Here is an 18,590-nt window from a genome sequence, read left to right on the forward strand (position 1 = left end):
AACTGTTTTATGGGATAGTAAGTTATTTCTGAGGAAGAACTGTGACGGAAGAGAAACATAACTGCACGATCAGCTTCAATATTTATACAGCCAGCTTATTCGTTTGAATGAAGACATGATATTAGATCTAGTGTACAAAAGAAACGTATTAAATCTAGTGAACAAATAAGCAGAGCAACCGAAAATAAAGCATCGGTTCAAGAAGGAGAAGATGAAACGGAGTAAAGACTTTTACTAGGATTTTATGAAAATACTTGAAGACTGAGAACAGCTGAATCCACGAGTTTGCAACGGTCAGCAGGCTTCACAAAGGAACAAGTGGAAAAATTCTTTACGTGATCTGAGGGGCGCTTTCAAGTTTATGACTATTTACGATAGAACTGAAACGTTTTTGCTACAAATATGACTCTTTTACACACTACAGTTTATGTCCGATACAACCCGCCAAAAATTTAAACGACAGAAGTGAAAAGGTAGAAAAAATATTTAAAAAGTCAAGGAAGGTACATTCTTATGACATCGAACCCTATAATTCAGTCAAGTTGCCTATCACAATATTGTTTAACGTGAAGAATGTACCAATACAATCACCAGAAAAAATGTCAAATAAGTTTACGTGTCCTGCAGTACCCGACCTTCCTCTGTCCTATAGCCCATGAGCAGGATGAAACGAAAATAAGAGAAAGTGAGATCTCAATTTCTCCCGGCATACAAAATATTGAAATAACTTACGGGACCGCAGTCGGGTGACGTCGTCTACAACCGATGATATATCCGGATATTATTATTTTATTTGCGAACAAGGGCAATGCTACCGTTGTTTTGGACAGGCAGAATTACAGTCAAAAGATGGATTGTTTACTGTCTGAGTCAGCGAATCGCAGAATCAGTGCTGACCACACAAGAAGTGTTGAGAGAAAGACTGACAGCCTCCGGAAGAAAAGTTGCCTATCGCACGATACTATCAAAAGTCTTAATTGTTATTGTGTTGTTCCCTTTAGGTTACATGTTCTCCTTGACGTCCACAACGAAGGGATTCCTCTTCGTCCGATTGTAACATTGGTGCTCCGACATATCGCGTAGCAAAACACATTGCTACTCTGTTGAACCTTATAGTAGGTCGGCGTGTGCACCACGCTAAGAATTTTGCAGATTTCTTACGTCGACTGGAGGGAGTGCGTTTGAATGACTCTGATGTTCAAGCAAGTTCTGATGTGGTCTCTCTCTTCACTCGTGTTCCTCTGTCTCATTTGTTAAGATTGATTGGGGATAGGTTTGGTGGTGAAATAACGAACGTATTTCGACATATGTTGACTCCAGTCACTTTTTATTCAATAGCCATTGGGAGCAGACAGTCCGCCCCCGGTAGCTGGGTGGTCAATCCTAAGGGCCCGGGTTCGATTCCCGGTTGTGTCGCAGATTTTCTCCGCTCAGGGACTGGGTGTTGAGTTGTCCTAATAATCATCATTTCATCCCCTTCGACGTGCAAGTTGCCGAAGTGGCTTCAAATCAAAAGACTTGCACCCGACGAACTGTCTGCTCGACGGGAGGCCCTCGTCACACGACATTTATATTTATTTTACGAGCAGACAGAGTTGCGATGGGAAGCTCTTTCTCACTTATTATTCCAAATTTGTTTATTGAAGATTTCGAGGAATGTGCCTTGGAGTCGGTGGCTTTGAAACCTGCGTGTTTCCCAGATATGAAGACGACACTTTCGTTGTTTGGCATCATGGCCGTCAGAATTTCAACGCGTTTTTAGTACACCTGAATTCAATCCACCCGAATATATTCGTTTAACGATGGAGATGGAAAAGGATAACTGTCTTCCCTTCTTTGATGTGTTGATCAGGATGAAGGTGGATGGTACGTTGGGATATGCCGTTTATAGGAAGCCTACTCACACTGACTTGTATCTTCTGGCTGATAGTTGTCATCATCCGGCTCAACGTGAAAGGGTACTTCGACCCTTGATTCACAGGGTCCATGTCATCTTGGACCCTCAGAGTTTGTCAGCTCAGTTAGCCCATCTCCAAGCCGCCTTTCGTCAGAATTGTTATAGCGAAAGATGGATCAGACGTGCCTTGGGCTGTCGACCAACTGTGCACAGGGTGACTGATAGCGAGGTGGCACCAAAGTCTACTGCCTTTTTGCCTTACGCAGGGAGTATTTCAAATAGGATATATCGTACTTTGCGGAGAAATGTAAGAAAATTGCATTAAGTGTGTTTTTCGACCACCATCTAAGATCAGGTTCTTTTAAGTTCCGTAAAGGATGGTCTTTGTTTGCGTAAGGCGTTGTCTACCGTATTCCTTGCAGTTGCTCCATGTCATATATTCTCCACTGTCGGGACTATGGAGGACCGGTGTACTGAGCCTAAACGTCACACACACTCACAACAGCCGATCAAATGCGTCATTGCGGACCATTGTCTTGGCACCTGTCGTATAGAACATAGCAATACAGGGATTCTGGGTTGCACTCCGAGATAAATGCATAGTGTTATTAAGGAAGCTGTTGAAATTTAATTAGTAACTAACGTTATCGATAGAGATGGCGCTTTTTTTTTAATTCTGCATAGAATCCTGCTCTCTTCCTCGTCAAAAAACAGAGGGACATAGTTTATGCTACCTCACCCGTTGCCACGGGTAGCCGTGCGGTCTCATGCGTCTTGTCACAGTTCGCGCGATTTCCCCCCCCCCCCCCCCCATCGGAGGTTCGAGTTCGAGTCCTCCCTCGGGCATGGGTGTGTGTGTGTTGTCCTTAGCGTAAGTTAGATTAATTGGTGTGTAAGCCTAGGGACCGATGACCTCAGTAGTTTGGTCCCATAGTCCTTACCACAAATTTCCAATTTACCTCACCCGTTGATAGTTAATTTTACTATCGACAACTTCTGACGTCGGTCATCTTTGGTCTGTGATCGCGCTAGTGTTTCTCTGGAAACCTTATTTAAATTCCCTTACACAGCGGTTACTTGCTGCATTTTTGCCTTGAAAATGGCAGGGTGTCCTCCGCTCGAAATACCGGCGGTGGTCGACGACGTCACCTGGCTGCTTTCCCGTAAGCTATTTGAACAAAAAAGAAATATCCATGACAAACTTAATTTTTGTATCCCAGATTATAAATAATACAATGACTTCTCAGTTTTTCTGAGGCAGTACAGTGTGAAACAGAATCAAAAAAACAGTCTTTCTGCAGTTGTAAATTACCGAGCATCCTAACTTCTCAGCGTGTACTGCATCAGTGGCGGGAGCTCGTGTTTTGTAAACACCGCCTGCAGAACGCAACGTCATTGTCAATTGCCTGTTGGCGTGGCGCTTGATATAGTACAGAGGTCGACTGCGCGCAGCCTTGAAAAGAGCCGGTCTGCATCGTACCAGTCAGTACGCGCGAAGGTTGCTGGCAGTAACTTCCTTCATGAGATGCTGGACGTAACGGCTTTGCTGATAGCGGTCTTTGTGATCGCAGTCTCTGCGAGCATCATCTCCAGGAAACTGTTCTGGAGAGAGTTCGAGAAGCTTCCTGGTCTCGTACCTCTGCCCTTCATTGGGTCTGCCTACGTAGCATTCTTCGTTAAGCGTGAAGGTAAGTCGACGTTTTCCAATTACGTGGCTTCCAAATAAGTCGTACAAGAAGATGTTGGCAAACGCAGGCGACTTCGTAGTTATTTTCCTCCTCTCCAGTTACCAAGCCCAAAATTACTATCTGTACACCTTAAGTTGTAGTTATGGGGAAACATATACCTTGGGGTACGAAGTGTGTCACAAAAATAGTGGCCACACAATAATGTCTCTCCGCAGTGATTATCCTACACCCATGAATAAAAAATGGTTGCCTCTTAAGGGGCTATTGTGAGTCGTCTGTTGGCCAGAAAATTAATCGTGGAAACATGTGCTCTCTGGACCCCCATTGCTTTACGACTACTGTCACTGTATATCAGAGATATTCAATCCACGTTGAGCTCTTCTACCAACTATTTACATGCAGATGTCTTCCGGTTGTATTGAAGTTCCAGCCCTAAGATCATTTAAGATCATTTCTGTTGCCGTAACCGGAGAGAAAATAGCTATGATCCGTATTGCCTTGTACAAAAACACCTGGGCCTTAAACAAAATCCTAAGAACTCACAGGTATCCTCGTATGATGTCGAAAGTTCGTAAGCGAACATTTTGTGAGACAGTTACTCCAATATTCCTTGCTAGTATCAAACTAGCCCACCAGAAAACAGTAAATGACTTCGCATAGTCTTGAATGTGCGTCTACGTGCAGAATGACAAATAGTTACAGCAACCAGAAAGCGCTCCTTATATGTTTCGTTTTTCTGTATTGCAACAGTTACGCGACTACAACAATGTTCCAAACATTAATTAAGTGCGTGTACTATTTGATGAATAGCTGGGCGATTCAAAACCGGTCTTTGTAAATAAAAATTGAATCGTTGCAATGATACTGTAATCGTTCTGCTGATAAGCCTATATGTGAGCTTTAGCACAAGCTTCAATTGTGGTTTCTCCAATACCAATCAGAGGACTTTTCTTCTATGGTTACAGTTTTCGATTGTCATTCTCGTCGATTATTATCAAAAGAAGCGCGGCCACTTTGAATTCAGCTGCCCAAACCCTATATAAACATTTGCCACCATTGTATATGTCTTCAGTTGTCGATGTAAAATACAAAATAAAAAAAATTAGGTCGGTACAGTAATACTGTTTTATGCTTTGAACGAAAGACACACATCAAGACTATTTTAAACTCTGTACCTGCACATAAAATAAAACTGAAATTTCATTCATATCTACTCCATCAGTATGTCAATCTAAACACTTTTACAGTGCCCTCACATAGTAACTTTGGAAATAACCTCAATGCCTGTGAATGAATGGCATCGGAGGGAACCTGAATATCTTTCCCTATACCTTGAGTGTTGTTGTAAGGTGATTATGTTTGTATCTTAGATATCAGGGTCATTAGTCGGACAAGAACGTGAGAAGAAATCACCGGTGTCACTGACTGATTACCCTGACGTAGATTCGAATCATACTCTCCCTGTGCCCAGTGTCTTCACCACAGAGACGTTTTGCTCGGCAGCTGTTTAATCCTAAGACGCTTATAGTATAACGATATCTGACTAATATTGCGACTTCAGTCTCATTCTGCACAGTCGAGACATAAGGTCTCTCCCCATATCAGCGGCAACGTTATTTTGTGACCAGAATAGTGCGCTGGGATAATTAACAACGTACGAAATGAACCGTCAAACAATTAAGAAACTTAGAAGTACTCTTAAGAACATATGATGAGAAAAATAAAGAGTTGATACTTTTTTGATTCACTAAGGTGCACGATCTCACATCATACTGACCACACCGTACGGTACATTGGCCGGGAACTGGCCAAACAATCCCCTTAGGTTATCACTTGGAATCAAAGAAAAGTCTCGGTTTTCACCGTTTTTAAATACTGAGAGGTTGAAGTCTACTTTTGCGCAGATAGCTGAAATATTAAGTAGGCAAATTGTTTTCTCTGGTGAAGTTCGTCCCGTGCTGCCATAAGAGATTCGGGGACAATCGTAAATAGAGCGGAGAAGTTAGACAGTGTGTGTATGTGGATCTCACTATAACTTTTTGATTTTTGTATTTTGTTATCTTTCGCAGAAAGTCCACGGCTACTTTTGCACAGCTTCTTGCATTTTTCAACGGAACAGACTGTCTTATCGCCATTTACCGCAATCGATAACAGCCTGTTTATATCAGTGTTTACGTACTTTATCAGGTGTTTATTCAGAATGGAGGTCACTCGCTGCGGAAAATCGATTTTAAATATGAATAGTTCATGAATTCTTCCAACATCAGCAGTAATTATATTTTCATAAAGATAAATATTAGTAACTCAAAGAGCTGTTCACAATTTAAGATAAAATTAGACCATAGGCAAGGCAATCGTGCTGGTGTGGATGACACACATAGACATGCTACTTTCACGTCATCGTTCGGACATCTAGAACACTCCAGATTTTCTTCACTATACTGACGGGAAAAAATTGCAACATCAAAAAATAATAAATGTACAGTAATGAAATTTCGGAAATACATTTGTCTACGTAACATATTTAAGTGACTAACAGTCCTAGATCCCAGGTTAAAGTAAGTGCGGGATAAACTGTTACAAATGTGAATTGTTGGTACATTAATAACAGATGTAACCGCAAGATTGTTAAATGCAAGCATGCAAAAGTGCATGAATTGTGTTGTACAGGTGTCGGATGTCAGTTTGTGGGATAGATTTCCGTGCATGTTGCATTTGGTCGGTCAATACAAGAACGGTTGGTATTGATTGTGAATGACGCTGGAGTTGTTGTCCGATGATGTTCCATATGAGCTCGACTGGAGACAGATATGGTGATTGATTAGGCCAAGGCAACATGTCGACAATCTGTAGACGATGTCTGTTTATAACAGCGGTATGTGGGCGATTGTTATCCTGTTGGAAATCATCCCCTTGAAGACTGTTAATGAATGGCAACACAACAGGTCTAATCACCAATGTGACGTACAAATTTGCAGTCAGGGTGCGTGGGATAACGGTAGAGTGCTCCATCATAACTCCAAGTGTACGTGCAGTGTGCCTAGCTCGCAGATAGGTTGGTTGCTGGCCCTCAATCGATCTCTTTCTAATCCACACACGGCCATCACTGGCACCGAGCACAACCATATTTCATCAGAAAACACAACAGACCTCCACCTGCCCTCCAAAGAGCTCTGGCTATGCACTACCGATGTAGCAAATATCGGGTCAGTGGAAGGCAACGGGGCGTCTGGTTCGGAGCTGTCCTTCAACTAACCGATTTGTAACTGTTCGTTGTGTCACTGTAGTGCCGACTACTTCTCAGATCGCTGCTACAAATGCAGTACGATGCGACAGAGCCATTCGCCGTATACGACGGTCTTCACTTATCGGTAGTGTCACGTGGTCATCCGGAGCCTGGTGTACTTGCAACAGTACATTCCCGGGACCACCGCTGCCAGGGATCATGTACAATAGCTACATTCCTACCATGTCTTTCTGCGTTATAGTAGAAGGAACATCCAGCTTCTCGTAGGCCTATTACACGATCACATTCAAACTCAGTGAGGTGTTGATGATGGTGTCTTTGTCGCTTTAAAGGCGTTCTTGACTAATATCAACTCACCACGTCCAATCACAAAGGTAATAAACGCTCACGACCCTTGCAGCGTGTATTTAAAGCAAACCTGATTTGCATCCTCATAGTAGCACTACTAGCACCACTCTCATGTGACTGGCGCGGAATTTGATCAGACATCAGCTTTCAGATGCATAAACACGCCTACCAGGTTTCGTTTATGTTGCACAACTCTTTCTTGATGGTACGATTTTTTCAGTGCGTTACTGTCCTGTTGATAATTTTCCGCCTCATGACAAGAGAAGTCTACTAATTTCTGGGAGAAAGATAATAAAACGTAAAATACTTAGATATTCCCAGCATACAATCAATCAGAAAAAATTTATTTGCTTTGCTCTTTTGTCGCTTTCTTATTGTGGTTAACGATTAGCGCTTTCGGTACCAGTTATCTTCACAGTGCATGATTGAAAAATTGTTGAAAGGAGCATTTATAAAATATGCTCCTTTATGATACCTAACGTATGACACAAAGTGCAACTACAAATTTAGACAGCACCTCATTCCTGACGTTGAAACGGCAAGCTTGCCTAGCCGAGTAGGTGTGTCTGATACAAAAAATCAAGCTCAGTGCTATGCTTTAAACGGACGCAAATTGCAGCCGTAGGTGATAAGAGTTCCACTATGTACGTGGTTCCTTATTCCTTGAAACAGAATCATAGCGCAAAAGATATCTAAAAATAAAAATCACACAAAATGTGGAATATAAGCAGATAAATAACAAAACATAATGAATTAAATACTAACAAAAACGTTTAGTTTGGCTTGTCGTCGACAGGTAAATAATGACAAATGTTAGGTAAACTATTGCAGTTGGTCAAAGATGAGGGATACAATCGTTTAAAGCTGATACAAACATTTTCAGTATTCCTACTTAAGTGATTGGCGGAAAACATATCAATCTAAATATTCGTAGACAGACAAGAATTTCATTCACACTCGTCTCGAATGCTCTTCCAGTACCTTATCCCGTTATGACAAAAAAGTAAACAAAACTACGCGACACCCAAGTGATACGTAACCGTTTGTGTCGTAAGTGCCACGTACCATTACCAAACACTATTGAAATGATTAACCGAACCAATCTAAATTAATTCAAAAGCAGAAACCAGGGAGGAGTTGAGCCCAGTTTATTGCGTGCGGCACAAACTCCGATAGAGGGGCGCTATCCGATTTTGTGTCCTTAACGGTGGAAAGCTATTGTGTACTGTCTTTAACGTGGGGAGTCCGCTGGCACATCGTGAGCTAACCGTGACATGGAGCGTGCATTACAATACCTCGCACCACGTAGGAAGCCCTTATTCTGAGAAGTGCTGGCCCACGTTTGTGCAAAGATAAAATCTCTAAAGTAGAATGAGAGAAGAGGTTATCTAACTCATTTTTGCTTAAAAACATGGAACTGCACGCACCAGGTTGTGTTAAGTTAATTTCATTAGTGTTGACTCCGTTAAGAAACAGTAAGAGCGGCTGCCATTCGATAACATGAATAAATTCTGGAGTAAGAGAACCAAACTCGCTTGTGGAGAAGGCATGGTTGGCTGAAAAGTGAAATACGACATATTGTGGGAAGCAGATGTAAGCTTTTTCTGATATCCAGCACTAAAAAAGCTTACGATTGACTGCCATGTTAAAACTGAGTATGGAGGGGAGATAGATGCAATGTTACAAGGACTTGATAGGCTGGCATTTGGAAGTATCACTCTCATTGATGATCAAAATCACGCACAATGATCACACTCAAAAAGACGGAGTGAAACAATCTGCTTCTTTCTGGGAGAACTCAGTAGAGGTTCCTTCCACTCGAGTTATACCACAGTACCCTTCAGCTGAGAGAGGGATTACAGTTAAAGGCTCTAAGGGAGGGCAACCCACGTTAATTAAAATTTTCAGCAACCACAGTCACCACTCGCAGGCACCGATATGTTGAGCAACTGCAGCAGTCTCAAATTAAGTTACAGAATGTGCTCAAAGGTTTCAGATTGACGTCGTGATTTTTACATTTTAACTTAACTACGTTCTTTAGCAGACCCGAGCTAAACATCCGAGTTCAACATATCTTTAATCAAGAAAGTCGGTGCATGCATGATTCTTTTTTGTACACTACTGGCCATTAAAATTGCTACACCACGACGATGACGTGCTACAGACGTGAAATTTCACCGACAGGAAGAAGATGCTGTGATATGCAAATGATTAGCTTTTCAGAGCATTTACAAAAGGTTGGCGCCGGTGACGACACCTACAACGTGCTGACATGAGGAAAGTTTCCAACCGATTTCTCATACACAAACAGCCGTTGACCGGCGTGCCTGGTGAAACGTTGTTGTGATGCCTCGTGTAAGAAGGAGAAATGCTTACCATCACGTTTCCGACTTTGATAAAGGTCGGATTGTAGCCTATCGCGACATTGCTGCTCGCGTTGGTCGAGATCCAATGACTGTTAGCAGAATATGGAATCGGTGGGTTCAGGAGGGTAATACGGAACGCCGTGCTGGATCCCAACGGCCTCGTATCACTAGCAGTCGAGACGACAGGCATCTTATCCGCGTGGCTGTAACGGGTCGTGCAGCCACGTCTCGGCCACTGAGTCAACAGATGGGGACATTTGCAAGACAACAACCATCTGCACGAATAGTTCGACAACGTTTGCAGCAGCATGGACTATCAGCTCGGAGATCATGGCTGCGGTTACCCTTGACGGTGCATCACAGACAGGAGCGCCTGCGATGGTGTACTCAACGACGAACCTGGGTGCACGAATGGCAAAACGTCACTTGTTGGGATGAATCCAGGTTCTGTTTACAGCACCATGATGGTCGCATCCGTGGTTGGCGACATCGCGGTGAACGCACATTGGAAGCGTGTATTCGTCATCGCCATACTGGCGTATCACCCGGCGTTATGGTATGGGGTGCCATTGGTTGCACGTCTCGGTCACCTCTTGTTCGCATTGACGGCGCTTTGAACAGTGGACGTTACATTTCAGATGTGTTACGATCCGTGGCTCTATCCTTCATTCGATCCCTGCGAATCCCTACATTTCAGCAGGATAATGCATGACCGCATGTTGCAGGTCCTGTACGGGCCTTTCTGGATACAGAAAATGTTCGACTGCTACCCTGGCCAGCACATTCTCCAGATCTCTCACCGACTGAAAACGTCTGGTCATTGGTGGCCGAGCAACTGGCTCGTCACAATACGCCAGTCACTACTCTTGATGAACTGCGGTATCGTGTTGAAGCTGCATGGGCAGCTGTACCTGTACACGCCATACAAGCTCTGTTTGACTCAATGGCCAGGTGTATCAAGTTGGTTGGTTGGTTGGTTTTGGGGAAGGAGACCAGACAGCGTGGTCATCGGTCTCATCGGATTGGGGAAGGATGGGGAAGGAAGTCGGCCGTGCCCTTTCAGAGGAACCATCCCGGCATTTGCCTGGAGTGATTTAGGGAAATCACGGAAAACCTAAATCAGGATGGCCGGACGCGGGATTGAACCGTCGTCCTCCCGAATGCGAGTCCAGTGTCTTACCACTGCGCCACCTCGCTCGGTGCCAGGTGTATCAAGGCCGTTATTTCGGCCAGAGGTGGTTGTTCTGGGTACTGATTTCTCAGGCTCTGTGCACCCAAATTGCGTGAAAATGTAATCACATGTCAGCTGTAGAATAATATATCTGTCCAATGAATACCCGTTTATCATCTGCATTTCTTCCTGGTGTAGCAATTTAAATGGCCAGTAGTGTAGTTCTTTCCTTCCTCCCTGATTAACGATCGACACTCACTGTGCTACATCCTTAAAGTTAGTTCTTTCCCCCGAATGTTGTGTTGTCTTTCTCATCTCAGACTCATTACCAGACTTTCTCCAAAGTATGATATTTAATTTCCATTATAATCTATGTTAATACTGAATGTATCTAATAGTTTCTTGTGTTTGCGCAAGTGTGTGTTAACTTGAAGTCTACAGCGAAATGGAAAATGGGGGTTTATAGTGACCATTGTTTTATTCATCAGTTTGATGAACTCCCTATTTTACGACTTTGTGAATTATAGCAGCAGTGTTTCACTTATGTTAGGGCCACCCTTCTTAATAAAATCAGTTAATTAAGTTATCCATTGCGTTACACCGGTAATTAAATTCGCATAATTCTATAGGGAGACATCTTCTTATCGGTAAGATCACCCAATACAGATCTTTCTGACATCCACCGGGGCATGTTGATGTCTCAGTCATAATAGCAGGAATAGGATTTCTGTGACCGGCCAGGTTTTCGGTTACTCGTGGTCTGATTCAGTAGGCAGAGCTATATTTACAGATAAAAATTTTGCCTTTCCCTTAATGGTCAGAGCAATGAAGAAAGAATGATTATCGCAACCTTAATATAAAAATAATTAAGTCGCTGGTACGTAGCTAATGCATGTATTTTCTTTCAGCAAGAAGGGGTGGTGTGTATCAGTAAGTCGTTGTCCAGTTTGAAAATTTTCATTTAACTTTTGAAGAAATTTTATTTGTTTAGTCCATATTTTAAAGGGTTTTATTCTGTAGTGTATGTAGCTTTATCGAATTTAGTTAAGATCCTGTGAGCTGTGTTCAAGGTAGTTTTATCAGGGCATGCCGAAATTATCAAGTGCATGCCCGAGAAGTCTAGTAAGGATGAGCGTAATTAGAAGAGAATTATCTGGAATTCAGAAAAGATAGATAGTGGGGTGAACATAGATATTGAACAGGTGAGTATTCAGCATGTTGAGTGCAGTTAACTGCGGAAATAAAGCTCACAGAATGGAATAGTTATAGAAGAGGGCCAGATCAATACGCAGAGTAGGGGGACTACATTGGAAACAGACTCCATGGGCGAGGATAGCGTGATAGCTTCACAAGTGGAGGATGGATCTAAAGTCACCTGTCAAGAAACAGTGGCACAGAGTGTCGCAAACCGTGAACTGAATCCTCAAGATTCAGCAGCATTTGATCTGCAAACTTTTTTAGTGCAGTTGCTCATAAAGCGTGACGAACAGTCTAAAAATCTTAGAAAAGAAAAGTGACGAAAACTTCAAAGAACGATCATAGTAGGAAGACGAGCGGGTGAAAATTCATGACGAACAATTTGCGAGATTCGATAAGAAAATCTGAGAGCAGGTTATAAAGATGCAGGAACAATTAACGAAGAAAACTGACGAGCGTGCATCTGGTTTTCACATTAAAGTAGAGTCACTGACACATAATATTAAGGGAACCACAGGAGAGTTAAGAAAGGACATTGATATTGATGCGAAGAGTATTGAAACAGTCAGCGGGTGGAAAGGATAAGTCACATGGGAGCCAAAGATTCTTAAAGAAAGTGAGAATTCGCAGAGGTAAGCAGTAGAGGAAGAAGATGAACGAGTCGAAGTCATTGACCACAGCCATAGAACGGCTGTCTATGCATAGTAATTTGTTTCTGACAGATCTTTCCAACTACTTTGCGTGATCATGAGGAGATCAAGGAGTTATTTCAGTTTAAAGAAACACAGAACCACATGAATTGGCAGAAGAGGAAATTATTGGTTGCATTACAGAAACAGAAAGATAGGAGTGGCAACTCAGAAAATAATGGAAAAGATAGTGATGCGAACATGAGCGAAACAGGGAAGAGGTGAGAAGAGGAGCAATTGCGAGACCTAACAGACTCTTTTGTACTACTGAAGTGCCCACACATTCATCTCCATCTGTAAATTTAGCTGCTATGGTAGCAACGGTGTATCAGGGCAATGATGAGGATTAAATCCGAAAACACTTCGTTTCACTACAAAAATAACTCATTCTACAAAAATACTCATTACTTCCCGGTCCTTCATATAGTTTCAGTGCCAGAATTTGGGCTGAACCGTTTCAGGAGACACAGCCAATTTTGTGGGCACTTGCATTAAGAATAAATTTTCTTTTTGTGCATTTTCAGGAAGAGACAGCCACAAGGATGTGAATTATCATGAGAGAATGTAAAACATATGAACTTATTAAGTGTGTATTATCGAACGAATAGTGGTAGAAAGTTAAACAAAATAAAGTTAGGAATTCTCATGATGGAGACATACACAGATTCCAAAGGGACCGATCCATTTTTTTAAATGTTACCGGTTTTGTTTTGAACTTGAAGTAAAGGTTTGTTGTGGTGTGTCTGAGGGATCGGAAAATCGAGTTAAAGTTCAGGGATAACGCAAAAGAGTTGAAAGAAGGAAGTTTTGAAGCACTAGTCTTGTTGTCATGGATAACAGTGAAGAAACATCTAGGAAGCGAAACAGAACCGAAGTGAGACGTGAGCGGCGAGGAGGCCAGTCAGGAAGAGGATCATAGTGTACATGTGCAAGCACATGATCCCGAAATAGCCACCATTCCAAATTCAGTCACAAACAGAATTAAGATAGATAGTAAAGAGAAATGCGAGGATGAAGGAGAGTGGGAAGACATGTGGACCAGCGGGTCTGAGGACGAAGAGATGGATAAGTGGAATGCAATGCGATAGAAGAGAGTGGTCATGCATTTGCTGTTTTTAATTTTAGGGTGTTCGTTGAGAAGAAGAAGAAGAGCAGATGGGTAAAGATGAGAGCAAATCAGTTAACGGCGAGTGTACAGTGAGGGACCAAGAAGAAGAACATACTGTGATGAAGAGAAGTTCAGCGCTTCTGTTGATGGAAGCGCCAAAGGAGGAAGAACGCAACAAGGAAGGACTGGAAAGATACAGCGAGGGCAGTCCAAAGGGTAACCTACATAATGAAAGTTCACTGTAGAAGGGTAGTAGGTACTGGGAGTATTAGGAAGTATTGGCAAGGCTAGAAAGGGTTGTTACACCTTCCAAAATAATTGCTTTATCTGTTAAGTTGTCTGTGTAACATGAGAAATTTAAAGAACATTTGTATGTGAATAAAACAGTGGTTTCTGGAAATCAGAAGGGTCAATACCAAAAATTAAATTCCAAGTTGGGGGGATAAAGTCTTACTGAAATCAAGGAGAAGATCCAAGAAAAATAAATACTCATGCAGCAAGTTCCTTTACATATTTTATATATTTTTTGGTCCATAATAAACGACAGTTTGGTGGAATTGGAGACGTTGCAGAGCCGCAAGTCGAAGGGTAAACAGCTCATTAAGGAGTAATTCGTAATAAGATGCAGAACAGTATCTCCAGTCTCGTACCCATTAAAAAAAGATGACACTTATGAACAGCAAGTATCCTGAACCATGTAAGACAGAGTCATATGATCGTATTTCGTATTTTTGTGTGTGGGGTAATACCAGTCGCCATAGATGGAGTCAAGGAGACAGTGTAGGTTATGCAGAAAGAGGAAGCATTAGACAAATCATTGGATGAACTTAAACAGGGTAATATGTGTAGTTTGATAATGATGGTTTTGGTAAATCATTGATGAAGTAGAAATGTGCCAGGTGTACTGTAGAAAACTGAGCCATTGTGAGGTAGTGACGATCTGCTGAACTGTGGGAATGAACCAGCACAGCGCTGATGGGGATTTGTGTGAGTGAGTCAGTTGTGAGGCAGCACTTTACCGTAAGTATTAGCCTGGTGATTAAGATGATACGCGACTTTTACATGAGGATACATATATCTGTTGAGAGTAGGATATGTGAATATTTTGTGTGCTTTACTGTTGATAGTATGGACATCTGAGCTATTGGAAGAAACACATACTGAACTAAGCAAAAACGAGCTGCATTATGAGAGATGGGATTTTTTTAGGTACAGCAGCAGAAAGGGCTACAGTAATGACGAATACAAGAAAAATCAATATACAGACCATTTAAGTAACCTAACTCCAAGACGTATAAGTGGTGGTAGGACCAAATCAAGTAAGAAAGTAAGAATAATATGAAAAGACAATGCGCAAGATAAAGGAGTTAGGTTGTGTAATACTTTTGTGTGGGAATGGGCAGTACTATGAGAATGTTTGGTAGGCTGCAATGCAAATCAATTAGTACAGTAAAAAAGTGTGGCAAGTGAGTAGGAAACGAAAGATGGATCATCAGATACGAAACGACAGTGAGCGAGAAGACCTATATGGGAGTGCTGACGGGACGAGTTGAGTGGCCACAGTAGAGGCATTGGCACTGTTCTTTGTGAACCAGAACGTAACAGCAAGATATTTGCTCCACTATCAGAAGACATCTTAGGTGTAATAACGTAATGCATGAATAAATGAATAACTGCATGCTAAGTAAACTATTAACAAACCAAACCTAAAAATAAATAAGAAATGTTAAAGTTTAACTCAGTATTAAATAAGAAACTTTCACTACCTTGTTCATGGTTGATCTGTCTGTAAATAAAGCCAATGTAAATTGTGCTTTTGGATTAAAGTTTATTCAAAATCGTTACAAAACATGAAGCTTAAATTAAAATTCATAAGGAAAATATGTATAACAATTTTCGTGAATTAATAGGAGGGGGGGGGGGGATAAACTATGATAAAAGGATGTAACGCTGTTCTACACTACTGGCCATTAAAATTGCTACACCAAGAAGGAATGCAGAAGAAAACCTGATATTCATTGGACGACTATATTATACTAGAACTGACATGTGATTACATTTTCATGCAATTTGGGTGCGTAGATCCTGAGAAATCAGTACCCAGAACGACCACCTCTGGCCGTAATAACGGCCTTGATACGCCTGGGAGTTGAGTGAAACAGAGCTTGGGTAGCGTGTACAGGTACGGCTGCCCACGCAGCTACAATACGATACCACAGTTCATCAAGATTGTGATGAGCCAGTTGCTCGGCCACCATTGACCAGACGTTTTCAATTGCTGAGAGATCTGGAGAATGTGCTGGCCAGGGCAGCAGTCGAACATTTTCTGTATCCAGAAAGGCCCGTACAGGACCTGCAACATGCGGTCATGCATTATCCTGCTGAAATGTAGGGTTCCGCAGGGACCGAATGAAGGGTAGAGCCACGGGTCGTAACACATCTGAAATGTAGCGTCAAATGTTCAAAGAGCCGTCAATGCGAACAAGAGGTGACTAAGACGTGTAACCAGTGACACGCCATACCATCACGCCGGGTGATATTCCGGTATGGCGATGACGAATACACGCTTCCAATGTGCGTTCACCACGATGTCGCCAAACATGGATGCGACCATCATGATGCTGTAAACAGAACCTGGATTCGTCCGAAAAACTGACGTTTTGCCATTCGTGCACCCAGGTTCGTCGTTGCGCACACCATCGCAGGCGCTCCTGTCTGTGATGCAGCGTCAAGGGTTACCGCAGCCACGGTCTCCGAGCTGACAATCCATGCTGCTGCAAACATCGTCGAACTGTTTGTGCAGATGGTTGTTGTCTTGCATACGTCCCCATCTGTTGACTCAGGGATCGAGACGTGGCTGCACGATCCGTTACAGCCATGCGGATAAGATGCCTGTCATCTCGACTGCTAGTGATACGAGGCCGTTGGGATCCAGCACGGCGTTCCGTATTACCCTCCTGAACCCACCGATTCTATATTCTGCTAACAGTCATTGGATCTCGACCAACGCAGCAGCAATGTCGCCATACGATAAACCGCAATAGCGATAGGCTACAATCCGACCTTTCTCAAAGTCGGAAACGTGATGGTACGCATTTCTCCTCCTTACACGAGGCATCACAACAACGTTTCACCAGCCAACGCCGGTCAACTGCTGTTTGTGTATGAGGAATCGGTTAGAATCTTTCCTCATGTCAGCACGTTGTAGGTGTCGCCGCCGGCGCCAACCTTACGTGAATGCTCTGAAAAGCTAATCATTTGCATATCACAGTATCTTCGTCCTGCCGGTTAAATTTCGCGCGTGTAGCACGTCATCTTCGTGGTGTAGCAATTTTAATGGCCAGTAGTGTACATTGTCTGTTTGTAAGGTATTTTTGCAACGCTGTTCGAGATTGGAAGAGTCCGAGAAGAAATACATCAGAGAGACAGCTGGGTCAGGATAAGCATCACAGGGCACAAGGCATATGGCAAACCAAAGCTGAGCGAGGCCTATGACCTTGGCAACACCTAAAGTCTAGAAAACGAATTTGGCACGACAATAACATGGCAGTGCATGTGACATCGCACCACACTCAGATAATCTAATTCTGACACGCCCAGTAGTGACGTAATAGAGGGGTCATAGATTTAGCTCTGTGTGCTGACAGAGCTGCTTGCTGTCATGGACTAGTTCTGAAGGAAAGCACATTGTAATCCTATCACTGCTAAGTCAGAAGCTCTCATTGAGCTGTCTGCCCAATATCCAAACGAATGAGCCAGAAATGCTTCTCAAAAGATCTGGTGGATAACCATTTCACGTGAAGTCTTCAAGTGGACGCTACAGGAATATTCATAACGTATAGGCCCCATAACCCAATGAAATAACTTTATACTCTGTGAAACACTGCACTAGAACGACTGTGGTGAATGAATATAAAGTAGTGTGCGTGAGAGACAACTTACACGTTACACAGGAAGATTGCAGACAGGTATGAATTCTATTTTTATCTTGAGCCAGTGTTGTTCGCTAAGTGAAAAGGGACTGTGTAATGTTCTCACTTTCAAGCAATAAATAATATTCGAACTCTTGAACAAGTGAAAGGACACCACAATCTACTTAAGGTTCCATGAACTTCATAGTGTTATTGAACGACTGAACATGAGCTAGATAACATAAACTTTGCGTATAATCAACACAAGAAAGAGTGGCAGTAACCAAATCACAGACTTGAACAATTATGAATGTAGACAGGGTGTGATCATAAACAATATGAACACCTGGGTAACTGAATGGAAACTAATGCATGACGAGAAGAAGATGGGATAAACTTTGTGCTGAGATGAATGTAGCAAGTTCAGCCGATAATTACTCAAAACCAGCTCTGCAGTGAAAATGAACATAGGCATGTACCAGTGAACTTTACCTTGTTATTTCGTTTTCTCGTGCCAGACTAGTGGCAGAAACTACCTTGTGTGATGAACAAACCAAAGGACCTACAAAAATGATAAACTTGTGCATTGGTTTCTTTTTTAAACAGGTACTGATGAATAAGCCTTAAAATGTTAGATGGATTAGAAATTTGCTTACAGGCCTTAACATTGGACAACAAGTACATTGCAATTCCAATATAAAGGAACTGCCAGTCTGATAGTAGATTAATAAAAACGCCATTGGAGGCGTAAATGTAATAATCATCGAATATTAGATGCAAAATCTCACATTGATTAAAAATATTGTGTTATTTTGAGTGCCATCACGTAAAGAATACAAAACTTATTTAATGCTTTAGCGTAAGTCTTATGCTACTTTTATGTGCAACTACTATGGAAATGAACACGATTTTTTCTGATGCACACAAACATATACAATTGAAGTTATTTCTGATAACCTGTATAAATG

The 18,590-nt window shown here is 42.2% G+C and overlaps 1 protein-coding gene across 1 annotated transcript in view; it reads left to right on the top strand.

Annotated features, from left to right (window-relative positions):
• The first annotated feature begins 3,394 nt into the window (after positions 1-3,394).
• Positions 3,395-18,590, top strand: part of LOC126412814 (cytochrome P450 4C1-like) — an 85,931-nt gene continuing 70,735 nt past the window's right edge. The window contains exon 1 of the mRNA XM_050082604.1: positions 3,395-3,585. Coding sequence (XP_049938561.1) covers positions 3,423-3,585 — 163 coding nt within the window. The 5' untranslated portion in view covers positions 3,395-3,422. The remainder of the gene's footprint in view (positions 3,586-18,590) is intronic.

This window comes from Schistocerca serialis, chromosome 7, assembly GCF_023864345.2.
Source record: "Schistocerca serialis cubense isolate TAMUIC-IGC-003099 chromosome 7, iqSchSeri2.2, whole genome shotgun sequence".
Lineage (NCBI taxonomy): Eukaryota > Metazoa > Arthropoda > Insecta > Orthoptera > Acrididae > Schistocerca > Schistocerca serialis.